Here is a 22,636-nt window from a genome sequence, read left to right as displayed (position 1 = left end):
TGCCGCCTTAAGGCGGGGCGAGAGGGGCGGCCGTGGGCGGGGCCGTGAGGGCGGAGCTCCTCCCTCGCGGCCGCGCCTCAGCGGGGGCGGGGCCGGGCGCGGCGCCAAGCGGCAGCGCGAGCACGCGCCAGGAGAGGGCGCCGAAGGGCGGGGCCGAGCATGCGTACGGGGCCCCTTCCGGTCGGTGTCGCCCTCCGTGCCGCGGGTGCCGTGCCCGGGCCCGGCGGCGGAGCAGGGCGGGCCGCGGGCCGCCCCTCCAAGGGCACAGGCCGTGCGGAGCCAGTGCTGCGCCGAGGCGGCTCTGGGTCTTAGGCTTGTCCTGTGCCGCTTCGCACGTGCTGACAGCAGCCCCTCAGAAGTTTGGAAATAGCGGTTTGAGCTCATTTACAAACGCTGCTTTCCGCACTTGGTGTCACCTTAAGTTAACATAGCTTTCTGTTTACTCTCTTGTTTATGCCTGGCTGTAATTTCATCAGCGTGCTGCAGTCAAGCATTTTGTGGCAGATGAAGAAAGGAAATGTGGGTCAGTGCAGAAGCTGTAAATTTGCAACTGAACCCAAAGGATGACACGGAAAATTCAACACAGGCAGTGTGTTAAAGCTGTAGTCACATAGTGGTATGCTGAATAAAGTTTAAAGGCTGCTTAGTCTCAGGGGGCATGTGCATTTTTCCATTGCAGATAGGAATCTGGAAGACCCCCTCCAATTTTGTGACCCAGTCTCAAGCATCCAGTACGTGTGTGTCCTGTTTATTAATGATTGTCTCCTAGGATGGTAAACCTATCCTGATGATCGTGTGTTAGCAGAAATTCATCATATGATACAGTACTTCCCCAAGTAATGCCCTGCTTTGCTCGGGTTGTGCTTCTTGTTTAGGTCTTTGTTCCAGCGTGTCCACTTTAGGGTGGCAACAACCTCCTAAGCAGGGACCATGGCACAAAGGCCAGCTCTGACACCAAGAAGTTGTCCAGCTGTCTAGGTACTTGGAGCTGCAAACTCCCTCACTGTTACCCTGTGGTTTGTGGCTTCCACCGTCACTCAGATGGAGAGGCAGGACAGATCTTTCCCAGGTGGAGCAGGCCCTCTGTTGGATTTATGGGAAGAGAACCAGCTGGGAACAGCCTTTACTGGCTGTGACAGGCATGCAGCCCTCCCACCCAAACGGGCTCTTTCCTAGGAGAGACATTGCCAGATGTTCCTGAGCATCTGGGAGTCAGCCTTCATGACTAGAGCACAGACAGGCCTCCCTAGGACTTGGAGGCTGAATTTTGATGGAAGTAGTTAGTGTTAATTGCAATTAAACATTCTTATTTTCTCTGTGTGTGTATGTACGCGTACTTAAGTGTATCTTTATACATGCTTATATCTGCATGTGTGTATGGGCATAATGCTAGAGCAATCTGCTCTAAGCAGTGCTGCATCCTTCCATTTTTGAGGTCTTGTCTGGACACTTCCTAAACAGTGCTTGGGTTACTGTAAATAGTCTTTTTAGAAGTGGTTTTCTTCTCTCCCATATGCTCTAATATATAAAAATCTCAGTGAATTTCACATGCAATCATTCATATTGATTATTCACTTAACATAAATCATTCAGCTCCTATGCACTGCATTAGTTTGTGTGGTGTGCATATCTAGCTTTCTCAGCTTCCTGACCCCTTCACAAATATAGTAAAGCACATGGGAGCTTACTAGTGAAACTTGAAAATGCTGAACTGTTTCAGTAGGAAACTAATACTTACTATTTTCTCTGTTTCAACTATGATCATGTTTTACTTCTGCCATAGGAATTTTTAGCCAGTGTTTTAACATAGTTTATGTAGACTCCAAAATCCTATGTCAGTGAATAAATTTTAATATGTTTTTTATGTTACAGCTTCCAAAACTCACTATAGATGGTTTCTGTGAAAAATAAGATGCTATGGTCACTAGCTTTCATTATGATCTCTCAAATATTTTTTTCTGAATTTTAATGATCTAGCATTTTGCCTAGGTCTTTCAGTGAAAGGCTACATATATTCTTGCCTCATATTTGTTCTTCATAATTAACATACAACCTAAAGAGTAGATTAGGTTCCAAATCTTGAACTACTTTGTGTGTGTGGTACATCTGAGCAATCTGTGTCCTTCTATTTTTATACTGTTTGCATCAATAGTGATTGCTGCTACTTTACTTATGTGCATCATCTTAAACATGATTAGCTTTACAGTTGCCTTTCAATGGCTTTTCAGCTCATATGCTGCAGATCAGGGAACACAGTGGACAGGGCAATCAGGATCAAGCAGCTGAAGTAATGGATATAATTTCATTTCTGTAGTCTATTTGTCAGGCCATCTTCAGAATCTTTTTTGGTTTAGGTTTCTTTGCTTACAGGTTTGTGCTCTGATAATATTTTATGCTAATTTTCTCTTTCAAAAAAATGCTCATTGTTAATATCCTGGCTAGATGCTATTAATTAATATTCTGAGAAATCAAGTTGTACTTTAGTCATCTGCATCCTTGGCATTTGCTTACATTTTGTGATCATATTTTGTGAAGTGCTGATGCAGTATAGGCAACCATGTTTGTTCCAAGGTGTGTCATTTAGAATGTGTGACTTAGGCTGATTTTATTTCCCTGATTGCCACATTTGTGGAGACATTTAGAGCCTGTAGAATTTGGCCTCATGCTAATGCTTGTAAAAGTTGACAGTGGAAAAATATCAGTGTTTACCCAGTTTTTGTGCTCTCTCAAGGGGCTGGAGTTTCCTTCTCTAACGCACATATATGTTTACATGTAGATATATGATAAAAGAGTGGAAATGAGAAAGCTTTACGCCAGTGTGTAAAAACTTCTAATTGTTAAACAATCAAGATATGTTTCACCGCCTCTTTGGGTCATTAACCTATTCCTGTTCTTCTAATCTCCTTTTTCCAAATGGCTATGTCCTGCTTTATTTCTTTCACCCTGATGAGTACAGGACTAGAGTACCAGATCAGTATCTGTACCTTACTGGGTTTATTTTCTTGCAGCATTGGACAGTAAGTGAGCAGAGAAATTTGTCCTGTAGGTCACATTCCTTTAGTTTTTTTGCATTTTCCTCAGAGATGCAAATATTTTCTGTGATGTACCCAGCATAGCACTCTTGATGATGCTTCTCTTAGTATTGTTTCTCTGAGCTGCTTCTGTGGCTGCATACTGGCAGTAACTTTTTAGTGTGGCTTTTTTTTTCCCCCTCGGAATTGTTGCATTTGAATAATTATACTGCCCATTTTAATATCTAGATAGTCCTGTGATAATGAATAGTGCTTGGGCTGAGAATAATGAGCAGCTGGTAGAGGTTGCTGGTGCTGTACCCTGAGTAGGGAATGTGGTGTTCTCTCTGTGCATAAGGAAGACTGTTTTATGGGAGACGTAAAAAGTTACCAGATCTTTGTGCCACACAGAAATAAAAGCCTAGTCTTTGGTGATACAGATGTAGGAAGGAAACCTCTGATGAACAAAAGGAAAAAAAACGTGGTGGGGATGGAGAGATAATATTCTGAATGAAAACTTTGTGCCACACAGAAATAAAAGCCTAGTCTTTGGTGATACAGATGTAGGAAGGAAAACTCTGATGAACAAAAGGGAAAAAAAAAAAGTGGTGGAGATGGGGAGATACTATTCTGAATGAAAACCAGGATAGGATAAATGGAAACAAAAATGGTATCCCCACAGACAAACGTTTTCTGTGGGCTGTGAGTTCTCTGCCTTCTCCTCCTGTATCCCATTCCGGTTTCTGTCAAGATGTTGAGCTTATACTTTTACCTCCAGCTGAGGAGAACTGGGCATGATTCCAGTGTTAGCTGGAGTCAGGCTTTTTCCTTCTTCACACCTCTCTCTGAATTAAAGTGTACATGCATCCTTAAAGTCCTGAATAAAGTGGTTGACCTTTAGGATTAGTGTTGTTGCAAAGACAGCCTTATTTATTACTGTGACTTAGTTGGTGTTTTCTGACTCACACACTAAAGGCATGAAATGTTATTGACAAACTTCCATGGAAGATACAAATTGATTTATAGTAAAGCGAGTTATCTTACCTAAAGTGAAGTCTTACATATTTTGAACTGAAAGAACATTGAACATGTTGTCACTCCAATGATTTTTGACTAACCTTACTTGGTAATTACGGGAATGTAAGTGAATGAAAGATTCTATTTGTTTTTTCTTTTCTGTTGTTTTTTTTTTTTCTTTTCTTATGAATGTGGGGTTTTCTGTATTGAGAATTTGAGAAATTCCGAATCTTTATGTGTGATGGAAGAAGACGTTACTGTTTTAAAGCAGCTGCTTAGCAACACTGCTTGGCTGTTTCACAATCAGCCAGCTCTTCCCACACACTGCAGTGAGATGTACGTCATTTCACGGTGACTTGCATTCCAGCTTTTCTTTTGAGTTTGTCTTAGATCTTAAAGAAAATTAAATAATAAGAGTTGGAAAAAAGAACAGGAACCTTTGGTGTCTTAACTTTTTTATAATCAGATGATTAATGCTTTAATATCCTTTTGCAATAACCATGTTCCAGAAGTTCCAGCTAAGAAAAGCTGGGTGAAGCCCAAGAACTAATTCAAACCACTTGGGAAACCCCCCTGACAATCCCCCTCAGCTGGGTCCCAGCATTTGATGTATAGCTGGGGCCACGTGAACCTCCACTGCCCAGATTGCTGAAGTTTTCAGTAGCAGAAAAGGCTGCAGTTGGTAAGAATGGATGCTGGAGGAGATAACCAGTGAATTGACCAAGCTTTCTGTTTACATGAGCAGCAACACAGGAATCAGGGGAAGTAACAAAAGGAATCTGAATCTTGAGTTTGAGATTGAAGTCACCAGACCATTCTACCTACTGGCGACTACCGAATGCTTTTGCTGTGCTTAGCACTTCAATGCAGATGACAAAGCCTGTCTCTCAGTCAGTGTCAGTGAAGCACAGATAAGGTGATAAGACCCCTTTTGCTTCTTGTGTTCTAATTATGGGGTCTAAGATTGAAATATTTTTCCGTCAGAGCTAAATCTTACTGTTGTGATACTAACTTCTAAATTTTTTTCAGTTCATATAACAGTGTAATAAAACACTTCTACAAACCTTTTCCAATCTGTGCATTTCCTGAGAAACTTAAATATGAGGCTAAGATTTCAAAGTAATATACTGGTCTGAATTGCTGATTGTTCCTACATACTCAAAATATTCAATATAAAGAGTATCACTCAAAATAGTAATTGAATAATAATCATTGCAAATTTTCTAATTTAAGAATAAACAACATCTAATTAAGTACAAATGATTTTTTTTTTATTGATTCACTTGTACTGGGGGCAAACCAGCTTTTTAAGAGGTTGGTGTACAATTTAGTCTTGTGCCTTGAAAGTTGAGGGCAGTCAGTGGTGTAAATTCAGGCTTTTAGCAGGCAGTGAGGGAGGAGTATCTGATAAAATCAGCCTAACTGATTATGGAGGATGTGCTGCTTTAGTACAGTGTTCTACATACAGAGAAGAAACTTCTCATCATACTCTAGGAGCAGACCAAATGTGTCCAGCATTTTCTATCAGGTATTTTATTATCTAGGAATTAGCATGTTCTCCAATAGGTAAAGTTATCAGATGATGATAATTTTCACAAGACAAGAAGAGGAAGTAGGATAGGAAAAAACTAGATTCTTTAAATGTTTCCTCTCAGTCTGCAGGTGAAACTAAAGTGGAGTAAGTACCTTTAAAAAGGATGAAAATGTGGGTTTCTGTAATGTGACAAGTATAGTATATGCTTTTGTGTTTGTGTGTATGTGAAAAAGTAATTTAGTACAAAGCTTCATATCCAAATTTGTAGAAGTGATTTATTCAACTGAAATATCCTTTCAGAAGAGATAAAAATAGCATTGCATTTTCACGTTAACATTTATTTGTTAAAATGATACCATACCAAAAATCTTTTCCACTGTTCTGTTTGATAAACTAAAATGGGATGTTTCCTATAATTGGATGAATCATCAGCTGTGGGAATTGATATTAATTTCCTTTGTTGTGACAAATGATACTGGTGTGAGAGAGGTCTCAAGAAGAATACCAAATACTTCTAAGTTGTTAGTCATTGAAACGTAATAATGGTGGGGGAAACTAGGGATTGTGAAACAGTATGAGACTTACCTTGTTTAAAATTTAACTTCAAAGCTTCTTTCAATTAACCAGTGTAAAAGACTTAAACTAATAAAATGAACTCTGGTTATATTTCTGTTGGAAAAAGATTCCAATTACTTTCTACCAATAACTATGTATGCTTTGGGACAGAAACAATATTTAGAGTTCCTGAGCTACTTGGTACTGAGGTCACATATTGTTTCTCTAATTATTTAGCCAAAAAGGGCAATACTAAAGTTTTAGGGATGTGGTGTTCCTTTGTTGGCTTGGTTCTCCAGTATTATTAAAACATGAATTACTAAATTAACCTTGTATTAAGTAACACAGCTGTTAATATTTGCTTTTCTCTTCTGTGAGTCGGAGTATATATCTAGAAGACCATAAGGTGCTTGCTGCTATGGTTGCCTTTGCTAAATCCTCTTCTTTCCTCTCCTTCAGTGACATGTAATCTTCTAGTGTCATTTGGAAATCACACGTTGCTTGTCTTCAATCCTGTATTTTGCAGGGGCGTTCAGATGTTGGTGTAGCGGTGCTCTCTATCTGGTGTGAGGCTTTGTGATGTTTTCTTAGCTTCTGTAGAAAGGCTGACTAGTACCAGGGTGATAATGAGGCTTTTTGCAATGTGTTAATTAAATTTTATAAATGCATGTTGAGTAAATCCAGTGGAACCGGTTTTTGAAGTAAAATACAAACACTATGCACTCAGACTTCCTCCATAAACAAATGATTGTGATTCATCTTGCAGTGTTTCATGAACTGTACGTTTGTTTCCTGGTTAGTTGTCTGTTCAGTGAGCACAGGTTGGCTTGCAGACTCTCCATTTCATGTTGTATACATTTAATGTATGTAACAGGTACTAAAATAATATATAAAATATTTTTCTATTTTTGTTTCTTCTTTGAAGATCCCTTTTAAGGCGATACTGAGATTCTCAAGAGTGAACAATTTGTTAAACGCGAGGGTGGAGTTGATAAAACTGTACCAGCAGAGATGCATGTTTTCATATTTGGCACTGGTGTTTCCTACTTGGTGGCAATCTACAAATATTTACATACTGCAAAAGTAAATGAGTTATTGTGGTAGCTGTTGCTGTTTCTTGCTTCGACAGGAAGGAGGCAAGTCTCCGTGTCAGAGTTCAGTCACAAACTACACACAGGTGTGGAGCGTTGCACACACAGCTTCTGCTCCAGCTGCCATTTTGTCACCTCGGATGAAGTCTGTTCAGACCTCCTTCACCTTTTTTGTTCCTGTGCTTTAAAATATTAACTGATAGTTAGAAAGGAGCATTTCCGTTTGTCATTTATTTTTCAGGGTCAGTGTTTCAACATTTTTTCTTTGAGCTGCATATGTGTTGTCCTTAGGACTTGTTTTGTACAGAGCATACAAGAACTCATGTGTGTCATGCTTTGTTTCACAAGGAGAGATCAGAGGGCCCTGTGGGCCAGCGTTGTGGCAGGTACTGTACACATTGAACTCAGGGCAGGGAAGGGATATTCTGGGTTAGAGGAAGATGGGTGTGCTGCCTGTGTCCCACTGAAGGTGTGTGTTTCTCTTCTGTGGAGCTGGAACACTGAATAGTCTGGAGAGCTGTCTGTCACTAATGTTGGCCAGGAAAGGTCACCCATGCTGTGAGGGAGCAGATCCAATTGACACACTGGATCTGGGAGGAACAGAGCTGAAGTTCTGTATTTGCGGTGTGATGTGGCTGGCCTGGTGGTCTAGGAACACTTCCTGCATTTCATTAAATGCTGTATATGAATATGATACTCTTAACAGGCACTATAACAGCTGGATGAGCTCTCTTGCATAGTAATAGTATTGTTTTAAAGCAAGTGCCAGATGTAGAGGCTTATTGCCCACAGGCACTGATCTGTTCAGCTGCTAATATCAGCTTTCTACTCTCTTGTTCTGTCTGTAGCACAGCTTTTCCCCTTGCTCCTTCAGACGGTATCCACCTCAGCAAACTGGCACCTTGGCACTCTGAGGGCATGTTGTGGTGCTGATGGTCTCCTTTAAGCTACAGTTAGATTTGTCCACCTTCCCTTCCTATAATATCTGGGTTTACTTTTGTGCTGTGTCATGTCCATAGAAATCTTCCCTGAGCTGGTTGGAAAAATCACTGTGCTTTTGGGATGTTCATAACAAGTCTGCAAATTGTTGGATGGGCTGTGAGTTTAGCAGGATGGGTGCTCATTAGAGGTTTCAAATTAAAATGCTGACAAGCTGGAGCTGCTGCATTGCACCTGTTGTGTTGCTGCTGTTGCAGCTGCTGCCTCTATCTGTGATCCTCGCTGCAAAGTGTGCATCTTTTTAGGAGGTGAAGGTCTGGAGAACCTAACTGTAAGCACTTTGGAGCAGTGAATTGTCCATTGGTAATGGTAATGGCCCATCAGGGCTTTGGAGCATTACTACTGTACATTTAATACATTTTAAACCAAATATATCTTAGGGGAATACAGATAATTTAAAGTTTCTGCTGCTTACTACAGGGTATTCAGGATTGTATGTTTGGGTCCATTTTCACATGTGTTGAAAGAACCATTTACATTTGCAGTCTGAAGAGAGCCTTTTGCACTAATGAATGATGCTTTCTTTAATCATACTGTTCTCACTACAGCGCTTAAGCAAAAACCATTTCAGAAGCATTTAATAGTTTAAAGGTTTGCCGGTTTCTGATTCCTATACTAGCCTTAAAATTTTTCACTCTTTCTAGCATTTCCTATCATCCACAGGAAAGATTAAATATATTAGCATAGAGAAACTTGTAGTGTGTTCTGTAGATTTATTTTGAACCTGGTTGCCATCAAGCTTTTCTGTACTAATATTCCCACCTGGAACAGCAATGCTAACAAAGGTTGCTTTTAAAAAACAAACAAACAAACGAACAAAAAACACCTGTAAAAGCTGTCAAATTTCCTTTTTGTGAGTGATGCACATACATGTAAAAAAGCGCAGTCACTGCCCAACATGTTGGCAGTCTACATAAAACAAGCAAACCAGAAGGGGTGGAGAAAAGGGGACATACCTGTCTGTTTTTAGATGAGACTCAATAGATGGGTTTGGTATATTTTTTCAGGATTAGATTAGTGGCTGCTTTTTGGTGGTGGTGGTTGTCTTTTACAGATTTGTAGCTTTGACCTGAGATGTGCCTTTGTTTAGAACCAGTTCAACAATCCTCAAAGCAGTGAGATGTCCAGACAAAAAGGAATTTCATCTAGTTCTTCTTTTGAGGAAAACAAGAAAAGAGCAGAGTACAGGCATACAGCAGATCTTGTGCTGAATGCCAGTTAGGAACATCATACTCTTAACATGAAATTGGGGGATATAAACAGGATGTTGGCTGCAAGATGTGAAAACTCTGTTAAGGAGTAAGTAAACCTTTAGCTGGAGTGTCTGGTTCTCAATACTGCAGGTCAGAAAGGATCCAAAGGGAAGTGTTGAGAATCCTCACACACTGGGGGAAAAAAAACAACCAGGAAGCATCTGGATAGACAAATCTTGGTTTTTCTTGGAAAGGAGACTGATGTGACACGTGGTGAATCTTCAGGGGAGTAAATAGTTACTGTGTCATAGAAAGGAACAAAGTTTTCTGTTTCCATTGTGAGTGGGGCAGAAAATACTAAGTAGTGGCAGAGGACATCTAAATAAGTAATTAAGAAGGGTTTTCCTTTCTAATATTAAGGCTAGTCAAGCACTGGAATAGATGGCTAAGGGTGGTTGTACAGTCTCCAGCATTTAACAGTCATTTTTAAAAGAGCAGTTTGAAGAAGTAATGACTCTAGTGATTGAGCCTTGGAAGAAGAAAAGATTAGTGTCTTCACATGGTTTCCTTCTGGATATTTTTTCTAGATGTATTTAAAAAAATGTCCTAAAGTAATACAGGAAGATCCTGGAAAAATAGCAAAATTTACACTGTGGCTTTGTGAAAATGTATTGGTTTGCATCCATTTCTATTTTCCTTCTCATTTGAAATATTTTGATAGTTTAGGTAATGTAAAATGTATTGTGAGTTGAACTGTTGAACTGTGCATTATCCCCGATTTTTTATGTTTATTAGAAAGACCATACATATAAAAAGAAACTTGTATTTAAAAAAAAAAGCCTGCATTCAGGCAACTATTCAGTTTTGTAATTTCTCCAACAGTTCAAAAACATCTTTGATGTTTTTTATATCTTAAACTGAAACAATATCACTTTGGTGGCAGCCCAGACCATCATATGTGAGTTATAAATTTATAAATATGAAAATAATTTGAGATTTCAGAGAAGCAGTGCATTTCTTTTACGTGGCAAAGTTATTACAATCCAAATCTGTCATTGGCTGGAAAAGCTAACAAAGGCTGAAAAATGCATGTGAATAATAAATCTTATCCATCTGGTGTTGTTTATGTCTTGCAACTGTATTGTACTGGTCATCACTTAGTCCACATGATCTGCATATGATTGTTCAGGGGTTTTTGTTTGTCTTGATTTATAGATGACTTTGATGAGCTTGTGGTGAGTAACAATGATGTTGTGCTCAGAAATATCGCTGAAGATTTGCGGAATCGTTTACCCATCGAGGCAATGTTTACTTCGGAGCATCAGGCTGTTCAGAAAGTAAGTTAATTGTTATGGAATGCTTTTGCTGAACCACATCATTTATTCTGATAGCATTTTTAGCAGTAGTTCATAGTAGAGAATGAACACGGGTTGAAGTATAGGAAATCTCAGTTTGGTTCTCAGGTCTGTTGCTCTGTGTTTGCATGACTCCAGGAAAGTTGCTTCATAGTTTTTAATACTTTGATCATATGTTATTTGGGATAGCTTTCATGGTGTGTGGTATGACACCTGTCACAGTGATTCTTCAATGCTAGCTCCATAATAGACTCTAACAGCCCCCTTAAAGACAACAGGAGCACAGGGCCAGTGTTTTGCTGTTGCCATAATGTGGGCAGCCCAGAGATGATACCCAGCTCTTTTCAGATTCCCGTGGCTCAGAAACAGGTGGGCTGTGAGTCCTGTGGGAGGAGAGTGCACCTTTCCTATTTGACCTGTCAGTATACAAGGAATGCTAATGCATTTCCCAGAAAAGTGGTGTGTGGCTCTTAAGTGGGAGAAGTGGATTGGCCATATGCAGCAAGCCTGGAAAAGGGAGGAAAGCTGAGTAGGAGGATGAAGATTATGCCCCTTGAAATGATGAGAAGGCAAGCATCCCAACTGGTATACTTTTGATTGAAAGTGACACCCATGTTAATTAGGGGTGCTTCTAGATAGAGGCATAAGGCACAATGATGAAAATAGTCAGTTGAGGCTGAGAAGCAGAATTGACATTTCTGCTAAATTTAAGTTACATTCTCCTCATTAAAAGAGGAGAAAAAGCTTCCTTTACCCTGTATATTCTCTATAGCCAAGCGAGCACTAAAGAGACAAAATTCACATAGGGCTCCCTACTCAGATATCAAAACCAGCTTGCTTTTGTTTGTCGACTACCACTTACTGGTTATCTCAATAGAATTTGATGACCCAGTTTACATACAAGATTTCTGTAGGTTTATGGTTTTTTGGTTTTGTTTTTTGTTTCTTTGTTTGTTGTTTGGTTGGTGTTTTTTTTTTTTATAATTGTTGCATAGTGAAAAACATGGATCTTGGGGATTTTGGGAGAGGTAGGATGGTGGGATAATTATCATGTGATTTCACAGTGTAAGTGAAGTTAAGAGACTTGGTTATGCCTTTCTAAGGTTTTGTTCCTCTTGTCAGATACAACAGCATCCACTGCCCATGATTCATGTTGATGCATTCCTTTATGATGATGATGTTGTTGATTCATTGTGTGAGGAGGGGAAAATGAGTAGGAGCTACTGCACAGAGTGTGGCTCATACAAAACTGCATCTTTAGGTAAGTGTTCTTTCAGGAGCATGAGAAACAAATTGAGTTTAACTAAACTGGTTTGTGCAGTGACTCAGCTGGACATGACAACATCCAGCTGATGGGGAACTTTGTCCAGTCTGCTGCAGTATACAGGCCAGAATTATTTCCCATAACCAATGGAAGGAGCCTCCTACACATGTAAGTTGAATTAATTTGCAGTGAGTGACAATATGAGTGACAATTGTTGCCCACAAAAACTGGGCAGGTAAGAGGCAGGCTGTGTACCACTGGAGAGGAAGATGCAAGAGGAAGACAATACTGTAGAGTCCATGCAGTAGCCTGGGTCTCCTCTCACATGCCAAAAAACAGTAGAAAGCACCATCTGTCTTAAAGCTTGTGTATGGTGTGGTACAGATCAGTGCTGTTGCCAGTAGAGCACAGCCATTGAAGGAATGGATTATATGGAGAATGTTCCATTCATTAAAACTTTGGAGTTGAAATTAAAGCTATTAATATGTCTGCCCATAAAAAGTTTTGCACAAATTGTGTTTATTATGTTTCCTTTTTCAGTTAAACAGTTCCAAGTTACTTTGTTTTGTGTTATTTAACATACGTTACTGTGCAGAAAAAGGTAATTCAGTTTCATGAAGGATTTCAAAATTCTCCATGTAAGGCAAGGAATCCTCAGACTTGGGACAGGCTGCTTGGCTGATTACCTCTGATTTGCAAACCCTGCCCTAGTGCACTAGTGCAGGCAAGAAACCACACAAGTTTTCAGTGAAGATAATTCTTCAGGTTACTATTTCAATGGTTAATTACACAGTAGTTAGTACTGCCCACCCAACACCTTTGTTCTGTTCTTATTTCCCAGAGTTTATTTCGCATTCCTTTTCCCTCATGGAACTGAAGTTTCTTTATCACCATGTACTGCCTGACCTGACAGGAAAGGTAGTGGTTGACGTTGGCTCCAGGCTTGGTGCAGTGCTATTTGCGGTAACTTCCAGCACAGGAATTCATATTTTATTACTGTGACAAACATTTTCCCTCTTTTCTGACTGCCTACTCTCATTACTCGATATTGGATGGGTCATTCTGAGAGGCACCTCTGATCTGACTCTCTGGGTAGTGTAAGGTGCTGTTTATTAGCAGTTTCAGTTTTTCCTCTGTTCCTCACAAGAGGGAATACAAATGATCTTGCTTATGGAGAGGAAAAGTCTGTTGTCCAACAGACTAGCATATTGCTGTCACACATGCTGCTCTTTTGCTCGTTCCTGCTGTCTCTTTCATAAGTGAGTTTGTCCTCTTACGTCTTGACCATGCCTATATATAGATTAGTTATGTTAAATTCCTTTATGAAGCTGATAAACTGTTAAAATATACAAAGGAAGACTTTGATATGAATTTGTCTCCAAAAACATATTGTCCTGCTCTGCATTTTAAAATGCACATAAAATACTTCATCGAGAAACTTGAGTGCAATTTTGATTGCTTTTGGCATGGCTGGTACAACATATGGCCAACAGCAATGCAAAACACACATTACTACTTTCTTAAAAAAGTCAATGTGTGTTTAGGGCTCAATCTTGCAAACACTTGAGCATGTGATTTTACTCATTTGAATAGTCTAATTTTGGGATCACTCAAATGAGGAAAGTTACTCCCATTTGTAAATATTTGCAGCATTGGGTCCTTAAATGGTAACACTTTGTCTAGGCTGAATTTTTTAAAGTATTTGATTGTTTGTATTATTATAGGAGAAGATGCTTTCAAAGCACTCTTTCAAAAAAGAGTTCTGCTTTGTAATATGGTCTTGCCTTGGAGGAGGGGTGACTTCACAGGTTGCTTTTCTACTCTCTGAGTTGAATGGTTTCAGAAAACCTTAATAATGAATTTATAATACATGTGGATCTCAGATATTCTGTATCTTCAGCATTGTTTGTCTTTGCCATCGCTGGCAAAATGTAATTATTGTGCTCAATGGAGACAGTGGCACCTGAAGCAGAATCTTTGTTAGGGCACTGTTCGCTCAAGTATTTGTACTTCTTTTCTCTAACATTTCCAACAACTTCCCAAAATCTTAGTCCAAAACTGAACTGTTTTTTGGGCTTAATATCAAGTCATAATTTAGCTTTTTTTTTGCATATATATCTGTATGAAGCATCTAAAAATGTCAGTAATACAGTAACTTAGAGAAGCTGACAAAGACTTGTTATCAAAATATCCCACTATATTATTGGTATATTGTCCTCCATTTTCACTCATTTTGACTCTGTTATGTCTCATGTTTTTGTTCTTTTTTCTTGATATTTTCTTCTTCAGTTCTCCCAAGGAGCAAAAATGACATGTAGAGTCTTTTCCCTTCACACTATTTTCATACTTTGATTTGTATATCTTTTTTCTTTCTTAGACTATTTTCCATCTGTTTTGCAGTTCAAGTGAACTTGGAGCTTTCCTTTTCTTGTTATTTTGATGTGTCATTTTGAATCTCTTACTAACATTTGTGAGGCTTAAGTAGGAATTGCCAAATCAGGAGCTTAGATCTGAAAAATATTTCACATCCACTGAAAGACATTTCTCAACTCACTATTTTAAAATGTTTCTTTAATCTTAACTTGTGTTTAATTCTCTTCTTTTTAAATTAAAATTTTGAACTTGTTTTAAAGGCATCACAGTTACTAAATTTCCTTTTCCTAATGTAGGGTTATCTTTATAGCTCAGCTTCCCAGCTGTATGGAGTAGAAATGAATGCAGACTTTTGCCAGTTGCAAGAAATGATGATTACAAAGTATGAGTTCATTGACAGAATAAAGGTAATTAAATATATGTTTTAGTTTTTATATTTTTAACCACTGTGTACAAGGTATCTGGTTTAAGTGAGTGGCTGGTAAATCAGCATTCTGAGAAGTATCTGCCTTTACTTGTTTTGATCCTAAACAAAGGCTTTGCATTAGGAAAAAAAAAGAACTTATAGTAAAGAGGAAGAGGGAAATTATCAAAATATTAATAATTTAGCCTTTTTCCTGACTGGACATACCCATTGGCTCACACAAAACAGATAAATCTTAGCTGATTCTCCCAGGGAAATCAATGACATCATTGCCACTCACTTCTGTGAAACTGAGTGTATAAAGAATTTCTGTCACAAACACAAAAGTAAATGTCTGTGATTCACTTTTGTTAGCAGAAAAATGTTTGTAGGATTTGCAAATTTTCATCTAAGGATACTTAAAGGACTTAAAATTATTTGTATTTCCTTTCATAGAATGTCAGTGTATAGGTGCCTTCCACAAAAAAAAGGGTTTCTCACAAAGTACTATCATTATGGGAATCATTTCCCTAGTTTCATTACAGGAATAGCTACTAATATTTTAAAGAGGAAAAATAAATTCCTTTCTGGACCAGACCCATTATTTTGTTACCAGCAAAAGTTGGTAAATAGAATATGCTAAGTAGAATACTGGCTTTAATCCTGTGTGTATGCATGTGCTCTTGAATGGAGTCACACAAACTGCTGAGTACAGTAATTTCTTTGGTATTAAGGTAACCCAATTTTAACCTAGAAAGAAATAATAAACATATTTAATATTTAACACAGGGTAAGCAGTAGCATTGGGTTGCTCAATTCAGTCACAGTTGCTGACAGTTTATCCATAACCTTTGGGTTTTGCGTGTGTTTTGTGTTCATAACACTTTACTGTGATGAAACTGAAAGTACAGTTAGGAGCTCTGTCAAGTGAATTCAGTGGAGCTGGAGATCCATAAGCATGCTTTTCAGCCCTGTATATTTTTTATTATAAGCTTTTATGTATTTTCTTCACACCTTGTAATTCTGCTGAAGTATTCATTTTGGAGCATAAAGATAAGATAATAGGTTTTCAAAGCAGTGCCAGAGGACTTAGCTATTTGAGTCTCATTAAATGCTAATTTAGTCATGTGACTCTGTTATCACACTGCTTTGAACATTTCAATCTTATATTTTTACTTCACCCCCAAATGAGTTCTCTCTAGAGGTACATATCAGGTTGAAAAATTGTGAGAATCCAGATGCTGGTCATAATTCATGACACAAGTTTGAAAAACGTTTTATAGACTCTTAAATAGAGATTGGTTTTTTTCAAGATATTCTGAATTTTTATTAGAATATGTTCCTAAAGGATAGCAAAGTGAAATGGTACCTTTAGTGGCTAAATCTTTGCGTGAACCTTGTGTTTCTTTGGTCAACACTTGGTCTGTTAAAGTACATAGAAGGTTGCTCAGCATCTTTTGCCATTTGAGGAAACATTTAGCTACTGGGAGGAAAGTAAACAGTTGAACAGATCTTAGGAAACTTGAGACCTCAATTCAGAAATTGACTGTAGTCATGAAAGGCTTGGTGTATTCCACTCAATAACAGGGCAGTTTTAAAATCAGTTGCTGCCTCCTCTGTTGTGCCAGCACACAGCCAAGCAGATCAGAGAACTGGTTCAGCTGAAACCAAACCCAGCAATATTGGGGTTTTGACTATAGCAGTATCTGGGTCTGGCTCATTGTGCAGCCAGACATGCTTATGTGGTCCCAAATTCCCCAAGAGGAATGAGGATATGTTTGGGGAGAATGAAGGGCTTAGGTCACTTTGGTCAGTATGGTCACTGACTCTGTAAACGCAGAGTAATTTTAGGTCAAGTCTTATGTATCATTCAAGTCAAGGAAACATCAACATACATTCAAAGTTTTCCAGTAGTTTAAGCATCTTTCTGAATTGTGGTTTAAAGTATTAGGACTACCATTAGTATCCTGTCCTCTGCATGGGGTTATTCTTCCCTGCATTTGCATTTGCTGAGTTTCAGAAGCTTCCTCTCTGCCCATCCCTCCATAGTGTCAGCTACACCTCCCAGCTTTGTGTCATCAGTGAAGCATTGCCCCAGGAGGCATTTCCTCATCCAAGTCATTTGTGGATAAATTAAACAATACTGGACCCAGTACTGAGCCTTGGGGGACACTGGTAGTGACAGGCCTCCAGCTAGACCCTGTGCCCACTGTTTGTGACCCTCTGGGATCTGCCGTTCAGTCATTTCTCAGTCCTCGCTGTCCACTCATCCAGCCCTCACACCCTGAGTTTGCCTCTGAGGATGTTGTGAGAAACAAAGTTGAGAGCCTTCTTGAAGTCAAAGCAGACAAAATCCACTGATCTCCCCTCATCCATGCAGGTAGTTGGTTCATCACAGAAGTCAATCAGATTGGTTAAGCAGGACTTCAGTGAATCCATGCTGACTACTGCTTATCCCTTCAAAAGATATTCCAGTTTACATTTCTCATCAGATTTGGGATGCATAATAATAGAATATCCTGAGTTGAAAAGGACCTACATGGATCATTGAGTCAGACAGATAAGATTTCTCTGTCTTAGGAGGAAATCAAACACATCAGAGTGTTAATGAGCATCCATATTCTCCTGTCTCAGTTGTTTTGAAAAATGACATGTTGTGCTAATATCCTTGTTGGTAGGTGAAGGTAGATGAAATCAAAACAGCTCCTCTTGTGCTGACTGGAGAGGCAGTTGTTTAGTAGGATCCTCCAGTGCTACTGAGCATCCTGCTTTTCCAACATTCCCAGTCCCAACATGCATTGTGAGAATTCAGCTGTCACATCTGGGTCTGTAGTGTCTTTTCTAGCTATAATCCTTCAGTAACCCACTGACCCTGTGAGTTGCCTTTTGTTATCCTCAAAATAGCTTCAACTAGCTTAACTTCTTTCCTGAAATCACTGGTAAAATATAGGGAAGGTAAATGTAACAGCCATCACATACATATCTTCTCTTTTATGGCGCACAGCTCTAAACCAAAATTCAGATGTACTTTATTTTACTTAGCATAACGGATGAGGTATCTTAATTAGAAGAGTTAAATCTGATTTAAAAAAATATTTTTGAAAGGTTATTATGATTGTGTGTGTCAGTTTTATCTACTGTGAAGCCAGTAAAATACCTGTTTTTGTGACTGGTTCAAAAGGGTGGTAGCAGCTGCTGTATTAGGCTAACAGGCTTCATGACTTCTCAAAGGCTGTATTTGTCTCTTAATTTATGCCTTGGGAAATTTCTCTCCTTCAGGTGGTTCATGCAGACATCTGTACTCAGCCCTCACTTCTGCAGAAGGCTGATGTTGTTGTAATGAATAATGTCTTTGAATATTTTCTTGACAGACAGGAACAGGCCAGGTAAGCTCTGTGTCCAAACAAGTTGCCTATTTCTTTGGCAATATCTGCATAACCTTGTGAATAATAGAAAACCTCAAGGTTGTGCTTTTTGAAGGCATATACATAATTTATATAAGGAAATTGTTTCATACTGTCTACTTCTAATTGTTATACTTAACTGCTAAGGTGTTCTGACAGATGTTTATTATTAAACCCACTAAACACTGCTGCTTTGTTTACCCAAACCTTGGCTTGCATCCTTGCACTGATATGTTAAAATAGTATCTTGCTCCTAAAGAATCTGAGATTACTGTATCAGCATAAAGCTTAATCTTCAGAAGTAAGAGTCACTGACTCCTTGATGTCAGAGCTTTAATATATACAGACTACAAAGCATGGTTATGAATGATATTTCTAATAGATATTTGTAAGGATGTGGTAGCAAACAAACATGTGGCTAAGGTTCTCTTTCAGGTACAAGGCACTCACAGATGAGCCTTTGCTAATCCAGCAGCATCCGTTTAAAGTGTAATTAACTTGATCATCGTAAGTTTAGAATGGGCAGTCAGAAAAAAGGAGTACCTGTGTCTCCACTTGGTCCCAGCCAAGTCTGTCATTCTGTACCAGCTTCAGCTGAGGCTTGCCCTGCTGCCCTGGATACCAGGTGATAATACCAACCAGCCAGGCACAGAGTGGATGGGTGAAGGATAGTGGGTGTTTCAAAATGCCAGGAGATACATTTCCAGGCACAGGACTGAGAATTCATTTGATTCTGTCATAAATTGGGAATAGTGGTTTAGTGTTGTATTACTAGCATGAAATGACATTTGAAGAATGCTGGAAATTAAAAATTCTTTTTAGACTGAATTGCTGTGCTGTGAGAAATGATCTTACTTGCAAAACAAAAAAAAAAAAAAAAGGGGAATGCTGGGGGCTGTATTTAAGTACTCTGATTACTAATGTCTTAAGAGAAGTACTTTGTCACGACTGTACACGAAGTATGTATGTAAAGAGAAGCTTGTTGTGAAGCTTAATAAAGGACTGCACTTCAGGACTGGATTTCCTTCAAAGCAAAGGGGCCAAATGTCAATGTTTAATCCTTGTTCATAGTGAAAGTCTTGACAATACCAAATTATATGCATGTATGTATGAGAATTATAAAGTTACAAAATCTAACATTGTGAGGCCATATATTCCCTGTGTTTTTAATACAAAGCTTGGTTTTATTCCTGCAAATACATTTGCTTAGGTATTAATAATGACTGATAAGCATGTATTGCAAGTGTTTAAGCTTAGTCTACCTCTGTCCAATAAACTGCAAGTGTTAGATTCATTGTATGTCAAATATATGTCGTTTTTCCCAAAAAAACCTGGTCACCTACCTTTAAATATGTTTCAGAGCTTGGGAATTTATTGCTTGTAATGTAAGGAAAAGAGGATCCTTATTAGTGACAGTTCCAAGTCTTGAGGAATCACTTTCAAAGCTCCAGGTAAGTTCCCTCAGCCCGTTTTAGCTGACACATTTTGTTATTTTCTGTTAAAGTGGCATTTCTGTAGTTGAAGTCAGCCGCTTGCCAGTATTGCTGTAAGGAAGGATATATAATTTTGTGCAGAGATTAAAAGGTGGAAGACTCAGGATTCTCTTTTGAGGTTGACCACCAGCACAATCTCCCTGTACTTCAACTGTCCTCATGTGAAAAGGAAAATCCCAGCCTCTATCAGTAGGCTGCATGAATCACTGTATTAACATCTGTATGGCAGTATGAGCTTTTGGAAGTGCAGATACTAATCTGTACTTCCAAAAGTAGTTTGGTGGAGATGTGGTCCACAGCTAGCCAAGTGACTACCATCAGGCATCTTGAATCAGTTACTTAGATTTAAATTGCAGTTGGAAGCAAACATAACAACAGTGCATCTTTCAAAGATGCTGAATTCTCTGTGCTGCTCCCAATGGGCCACGCTCTGCCCTCTGTCCGTTCTGCTGTCTGTCATCAGTAGATCATGTGTGTGATACCTGGTCAAATTATGTGGTCTAACTTTAGTTAGGAGACAAAACACTGATCAGACTTATGTATAAACTTTCTTCCAACAGTAGTTAGTTTTAGAGAAATTGAATCACTTGTTGCCTGTATGCTGATGGGTGAAGTAGGTCCTCAGCCCCAAGAGCAGCAGTGGTGTCATTTGAACTTTTCTTGGAGCCGGCTGTAGTCACAGAGCAGCTGAGAAGCCCTTTGTAGCCTTGATATGACACTCCCTGGGTGTAAAAGAAGAAAATACCTGTGATTCTTCCGTGATACTGTTAGGTGCTCCCTCAGCACATCTGTCAGAATGTCACCCTCTGAATTAGGATGCTTGAGGCTCACATAAATGCATAAAGAAAGGCGGTTGTAATACGTTAACAAAATATCTAGACTATTAATTGAGATAATTTTTAAAGTTACCTTTATTATCTCCTATTAGAGTTAAAATGACTTTTCTAGAAATTAATTTATCATTGCCATAAATAACTAATCTCTCATATTATGTCTTGCCTTCTTAATGTTGAAACTCCTTAACCTTAAAAGTCCTGCTGTTTGTTAACATGGTGTTGATTTAAGGATCTCCTTTCATTGTTTCAGACAGATATACAGCTCGGTCAATGGGTTGAAGAGGTGCAGCTGAACTATGATGTGTATATAGAAAAGGATGTTGACAGAGAAGCACTCGAACAGATTCATTTATACAAGATTCTCTAGTACCTGGAAAAATTTACTGATATCCTTATGATATATATTTTGGGCCTAAAATGAACTTGGATGCATTTGTGTGAATAAATCAGGTCAAAATTCATATTGTGGTTAATTTGAGTGATATATGTGGTTTCTAATGAAAAAGAGTCTTTTAAAACAGGTTTTCTTATTGAGGCACTTTGTCTCAACAGGGTATTTTGACTTTTGACTTAGGAGATATCCTCGTGATTTATTTTTTGCAGAAATGTTAAAAAGAGTGTCTATATAGTAATGCTAAAAGAACTTTTGGTCATCAGTAGCACTGTGCACTGCCAATGTTTGCTAAATAAACCAAACCTAAAAATAGTGAATTCTTATTGATGTGAATGATAAGAATGCATTTAGCATAATGTTACGTAAAAGCTGTAGTGCTGTTTCATTTTGATATAAAGCATTTATTCTTATCAGTAACAATATTTATTAACAGCATTATCTTTGATGTTCCTCCTATGGAATTTTTAGGCTTTCTCTCCAGGTTCTGCTTGATAACCAGATAATCTATTGGCATATGTTATGAGGGAGGCAAGTTCATCCATTTAGTTAGTTGTCCTTAAGGTGGGTATTAATATAAAATACAGAAGGACACTGAGGAGCCATGGAGAATTAATACAGCAAATCCAGGATGATGGAACTCTTTTCCTGCACTTCTGTGGATGGTAGGAAGTGTAATAAGGGGTTAAGAAGCTGAAAATTCTGAACAGGTGTCGTGGCTTAGCAGAGGCTTGGTGGTGGCGTAAAACAGTGGAAATTCATAACAGAGCCTCCTCAGAGAGAAGAGATCCACATACGCCCACCACATTTATATTTAGCTTTTACGTTCTAAGGATGTAAAGCTTTTAGTCAGCTGAAGAATGTTTTGGGTTTTAGCAAACATTAACAATCCCAAGTGCAAAAGTGTTAACTTCAGGAGTTTTGGACTAAGCGTGTTGTGAATTCAGAAGCATTGTTAAAAAGTTTGCTGCACAACTTATGTCTAGTGTAAATGGGAAAACATTACATTGGATTTCAGTCTTCAAAGGATGTACAGGTTTGTGACTTTGATAATATGTGCTGTGAGCAAAAAGGATCAGTGGCCTATAGGCACCCACCAACTCAGTAAATAAATGGGAGTGTAGAAAGGATAGTGAGTTTTAAGAAGTCTTACTTTCATGTCCTGTTCAGAGTGGAAGAGGATGTTTTAACTTGAGTGATACTGAACCGCTGCTCAACTTCATGTGTTTAAAAATGTAAAAAGATGGAAAGCTTTTCTTAAAACATTTATTTTATTGGTTACTTAGTTGTCAGTGAGACAAGTACCTCTAGAAAAGAAGCCTAAGAGAGGCTAAGCAACAGCATGGAGGGGTAATGCAAGGCTAACAGATCTAATATGGAGAGAATAAAAATGAAGAAAAGAAATTCATGGGCAGTTCAGAATGAGGAAATGAGCACTGTAGTAATCAGTACAGTGGAAGCTGTGACTGAATTGGAGTATATAAATAGGCTGCTATAAAAGGAAAACTGAATGGGTCATAAAAAGCTACTTCATGACCCTACTACCATGTGAGAAGAAAACACCATGTTGGAATGTTTTTTACTTTTTCCAGAGGTCCTGAAAGATTTCCCGAATCAATTGTCAGGACTTGGGGCTCATGGTACTAGGTATGATCTCTGCCCTGCACCTTGTTTTGGTAATATGGGAACTACAACTTTCATTGCAGTTGTTTCCCCT

The 22,636-nt window shown here is 38.7% G+C and overlaps 1 protein-coding gene across 3 annotated transcripts; it reads left to right on the top strand.

Annotated features, from left to right (window-relative positions):
* Positions 1 to 636: 636 nt before the first annotated feature.
* Positions 637 to 22,184, top strand: LOC120500436. Of its 3 annotated transcripts, XR_005627093.1 has the most exons (9): positions 637 to 731; positions 10,616 to 10,737; positions 11,878 to 12,016; positions 12,861 to 12,982; positions 14,689 to 14,799; positions 18,075 to 18,181; positions 18,635 to 18,824; positions 19,560 to 19,650; positions 20,779 to 20,822. XR_005627093.1 is itself a non-coding variant. In XM_039705348.1 (8 exons), exons 1-8 carry the CDS (start codon positions 659 to 661, stop codon positions 20,893 to 20,895), a joined length of 837 nt encoding a protein of 278 aa, XP_039561282.1. In that variant the 5' UTR covers positions 637 to 658; the 3' UTR covers positions 20,896 to 22,184. The 3 variants fall into 3 exon arrangements, 2 of the variants coding, with proteins under 2 accessions (XP_039561282.1, XP_039561281.1); XM_039705348.1 differs by lacking the exon at positions 18,635 to 18,824 and having other exon boundaries at positions 12,861 to 12,937; positions 20,779 to 22,184; XM_039705347.1 differs by lacking the exon at positions 18,635 to 18,824 and having other exon boundaries at positions 20,779 to 22,184.
* Positions 22,185 to 22,636: the final 452 nt, after the last annotated feature.

Source organism: Passer montanus, unplaced genomic scaffold (assembly GCF_014805655.1).
Source record: "Passer montanus isolate IOZ18808 unplaced genomic scaffold, ASM1480565v1 scaffold18, whole genome shotgun sequence".
Taxonomy (NCBI): Eukaryota; Metazoa; Chordata; class Aves; order Passeriformes; family Passeridae; genus Passer; species Passer montanus.
This window is presented reverse-complemented; position numbering and strand designations above follow the sequence as displayed.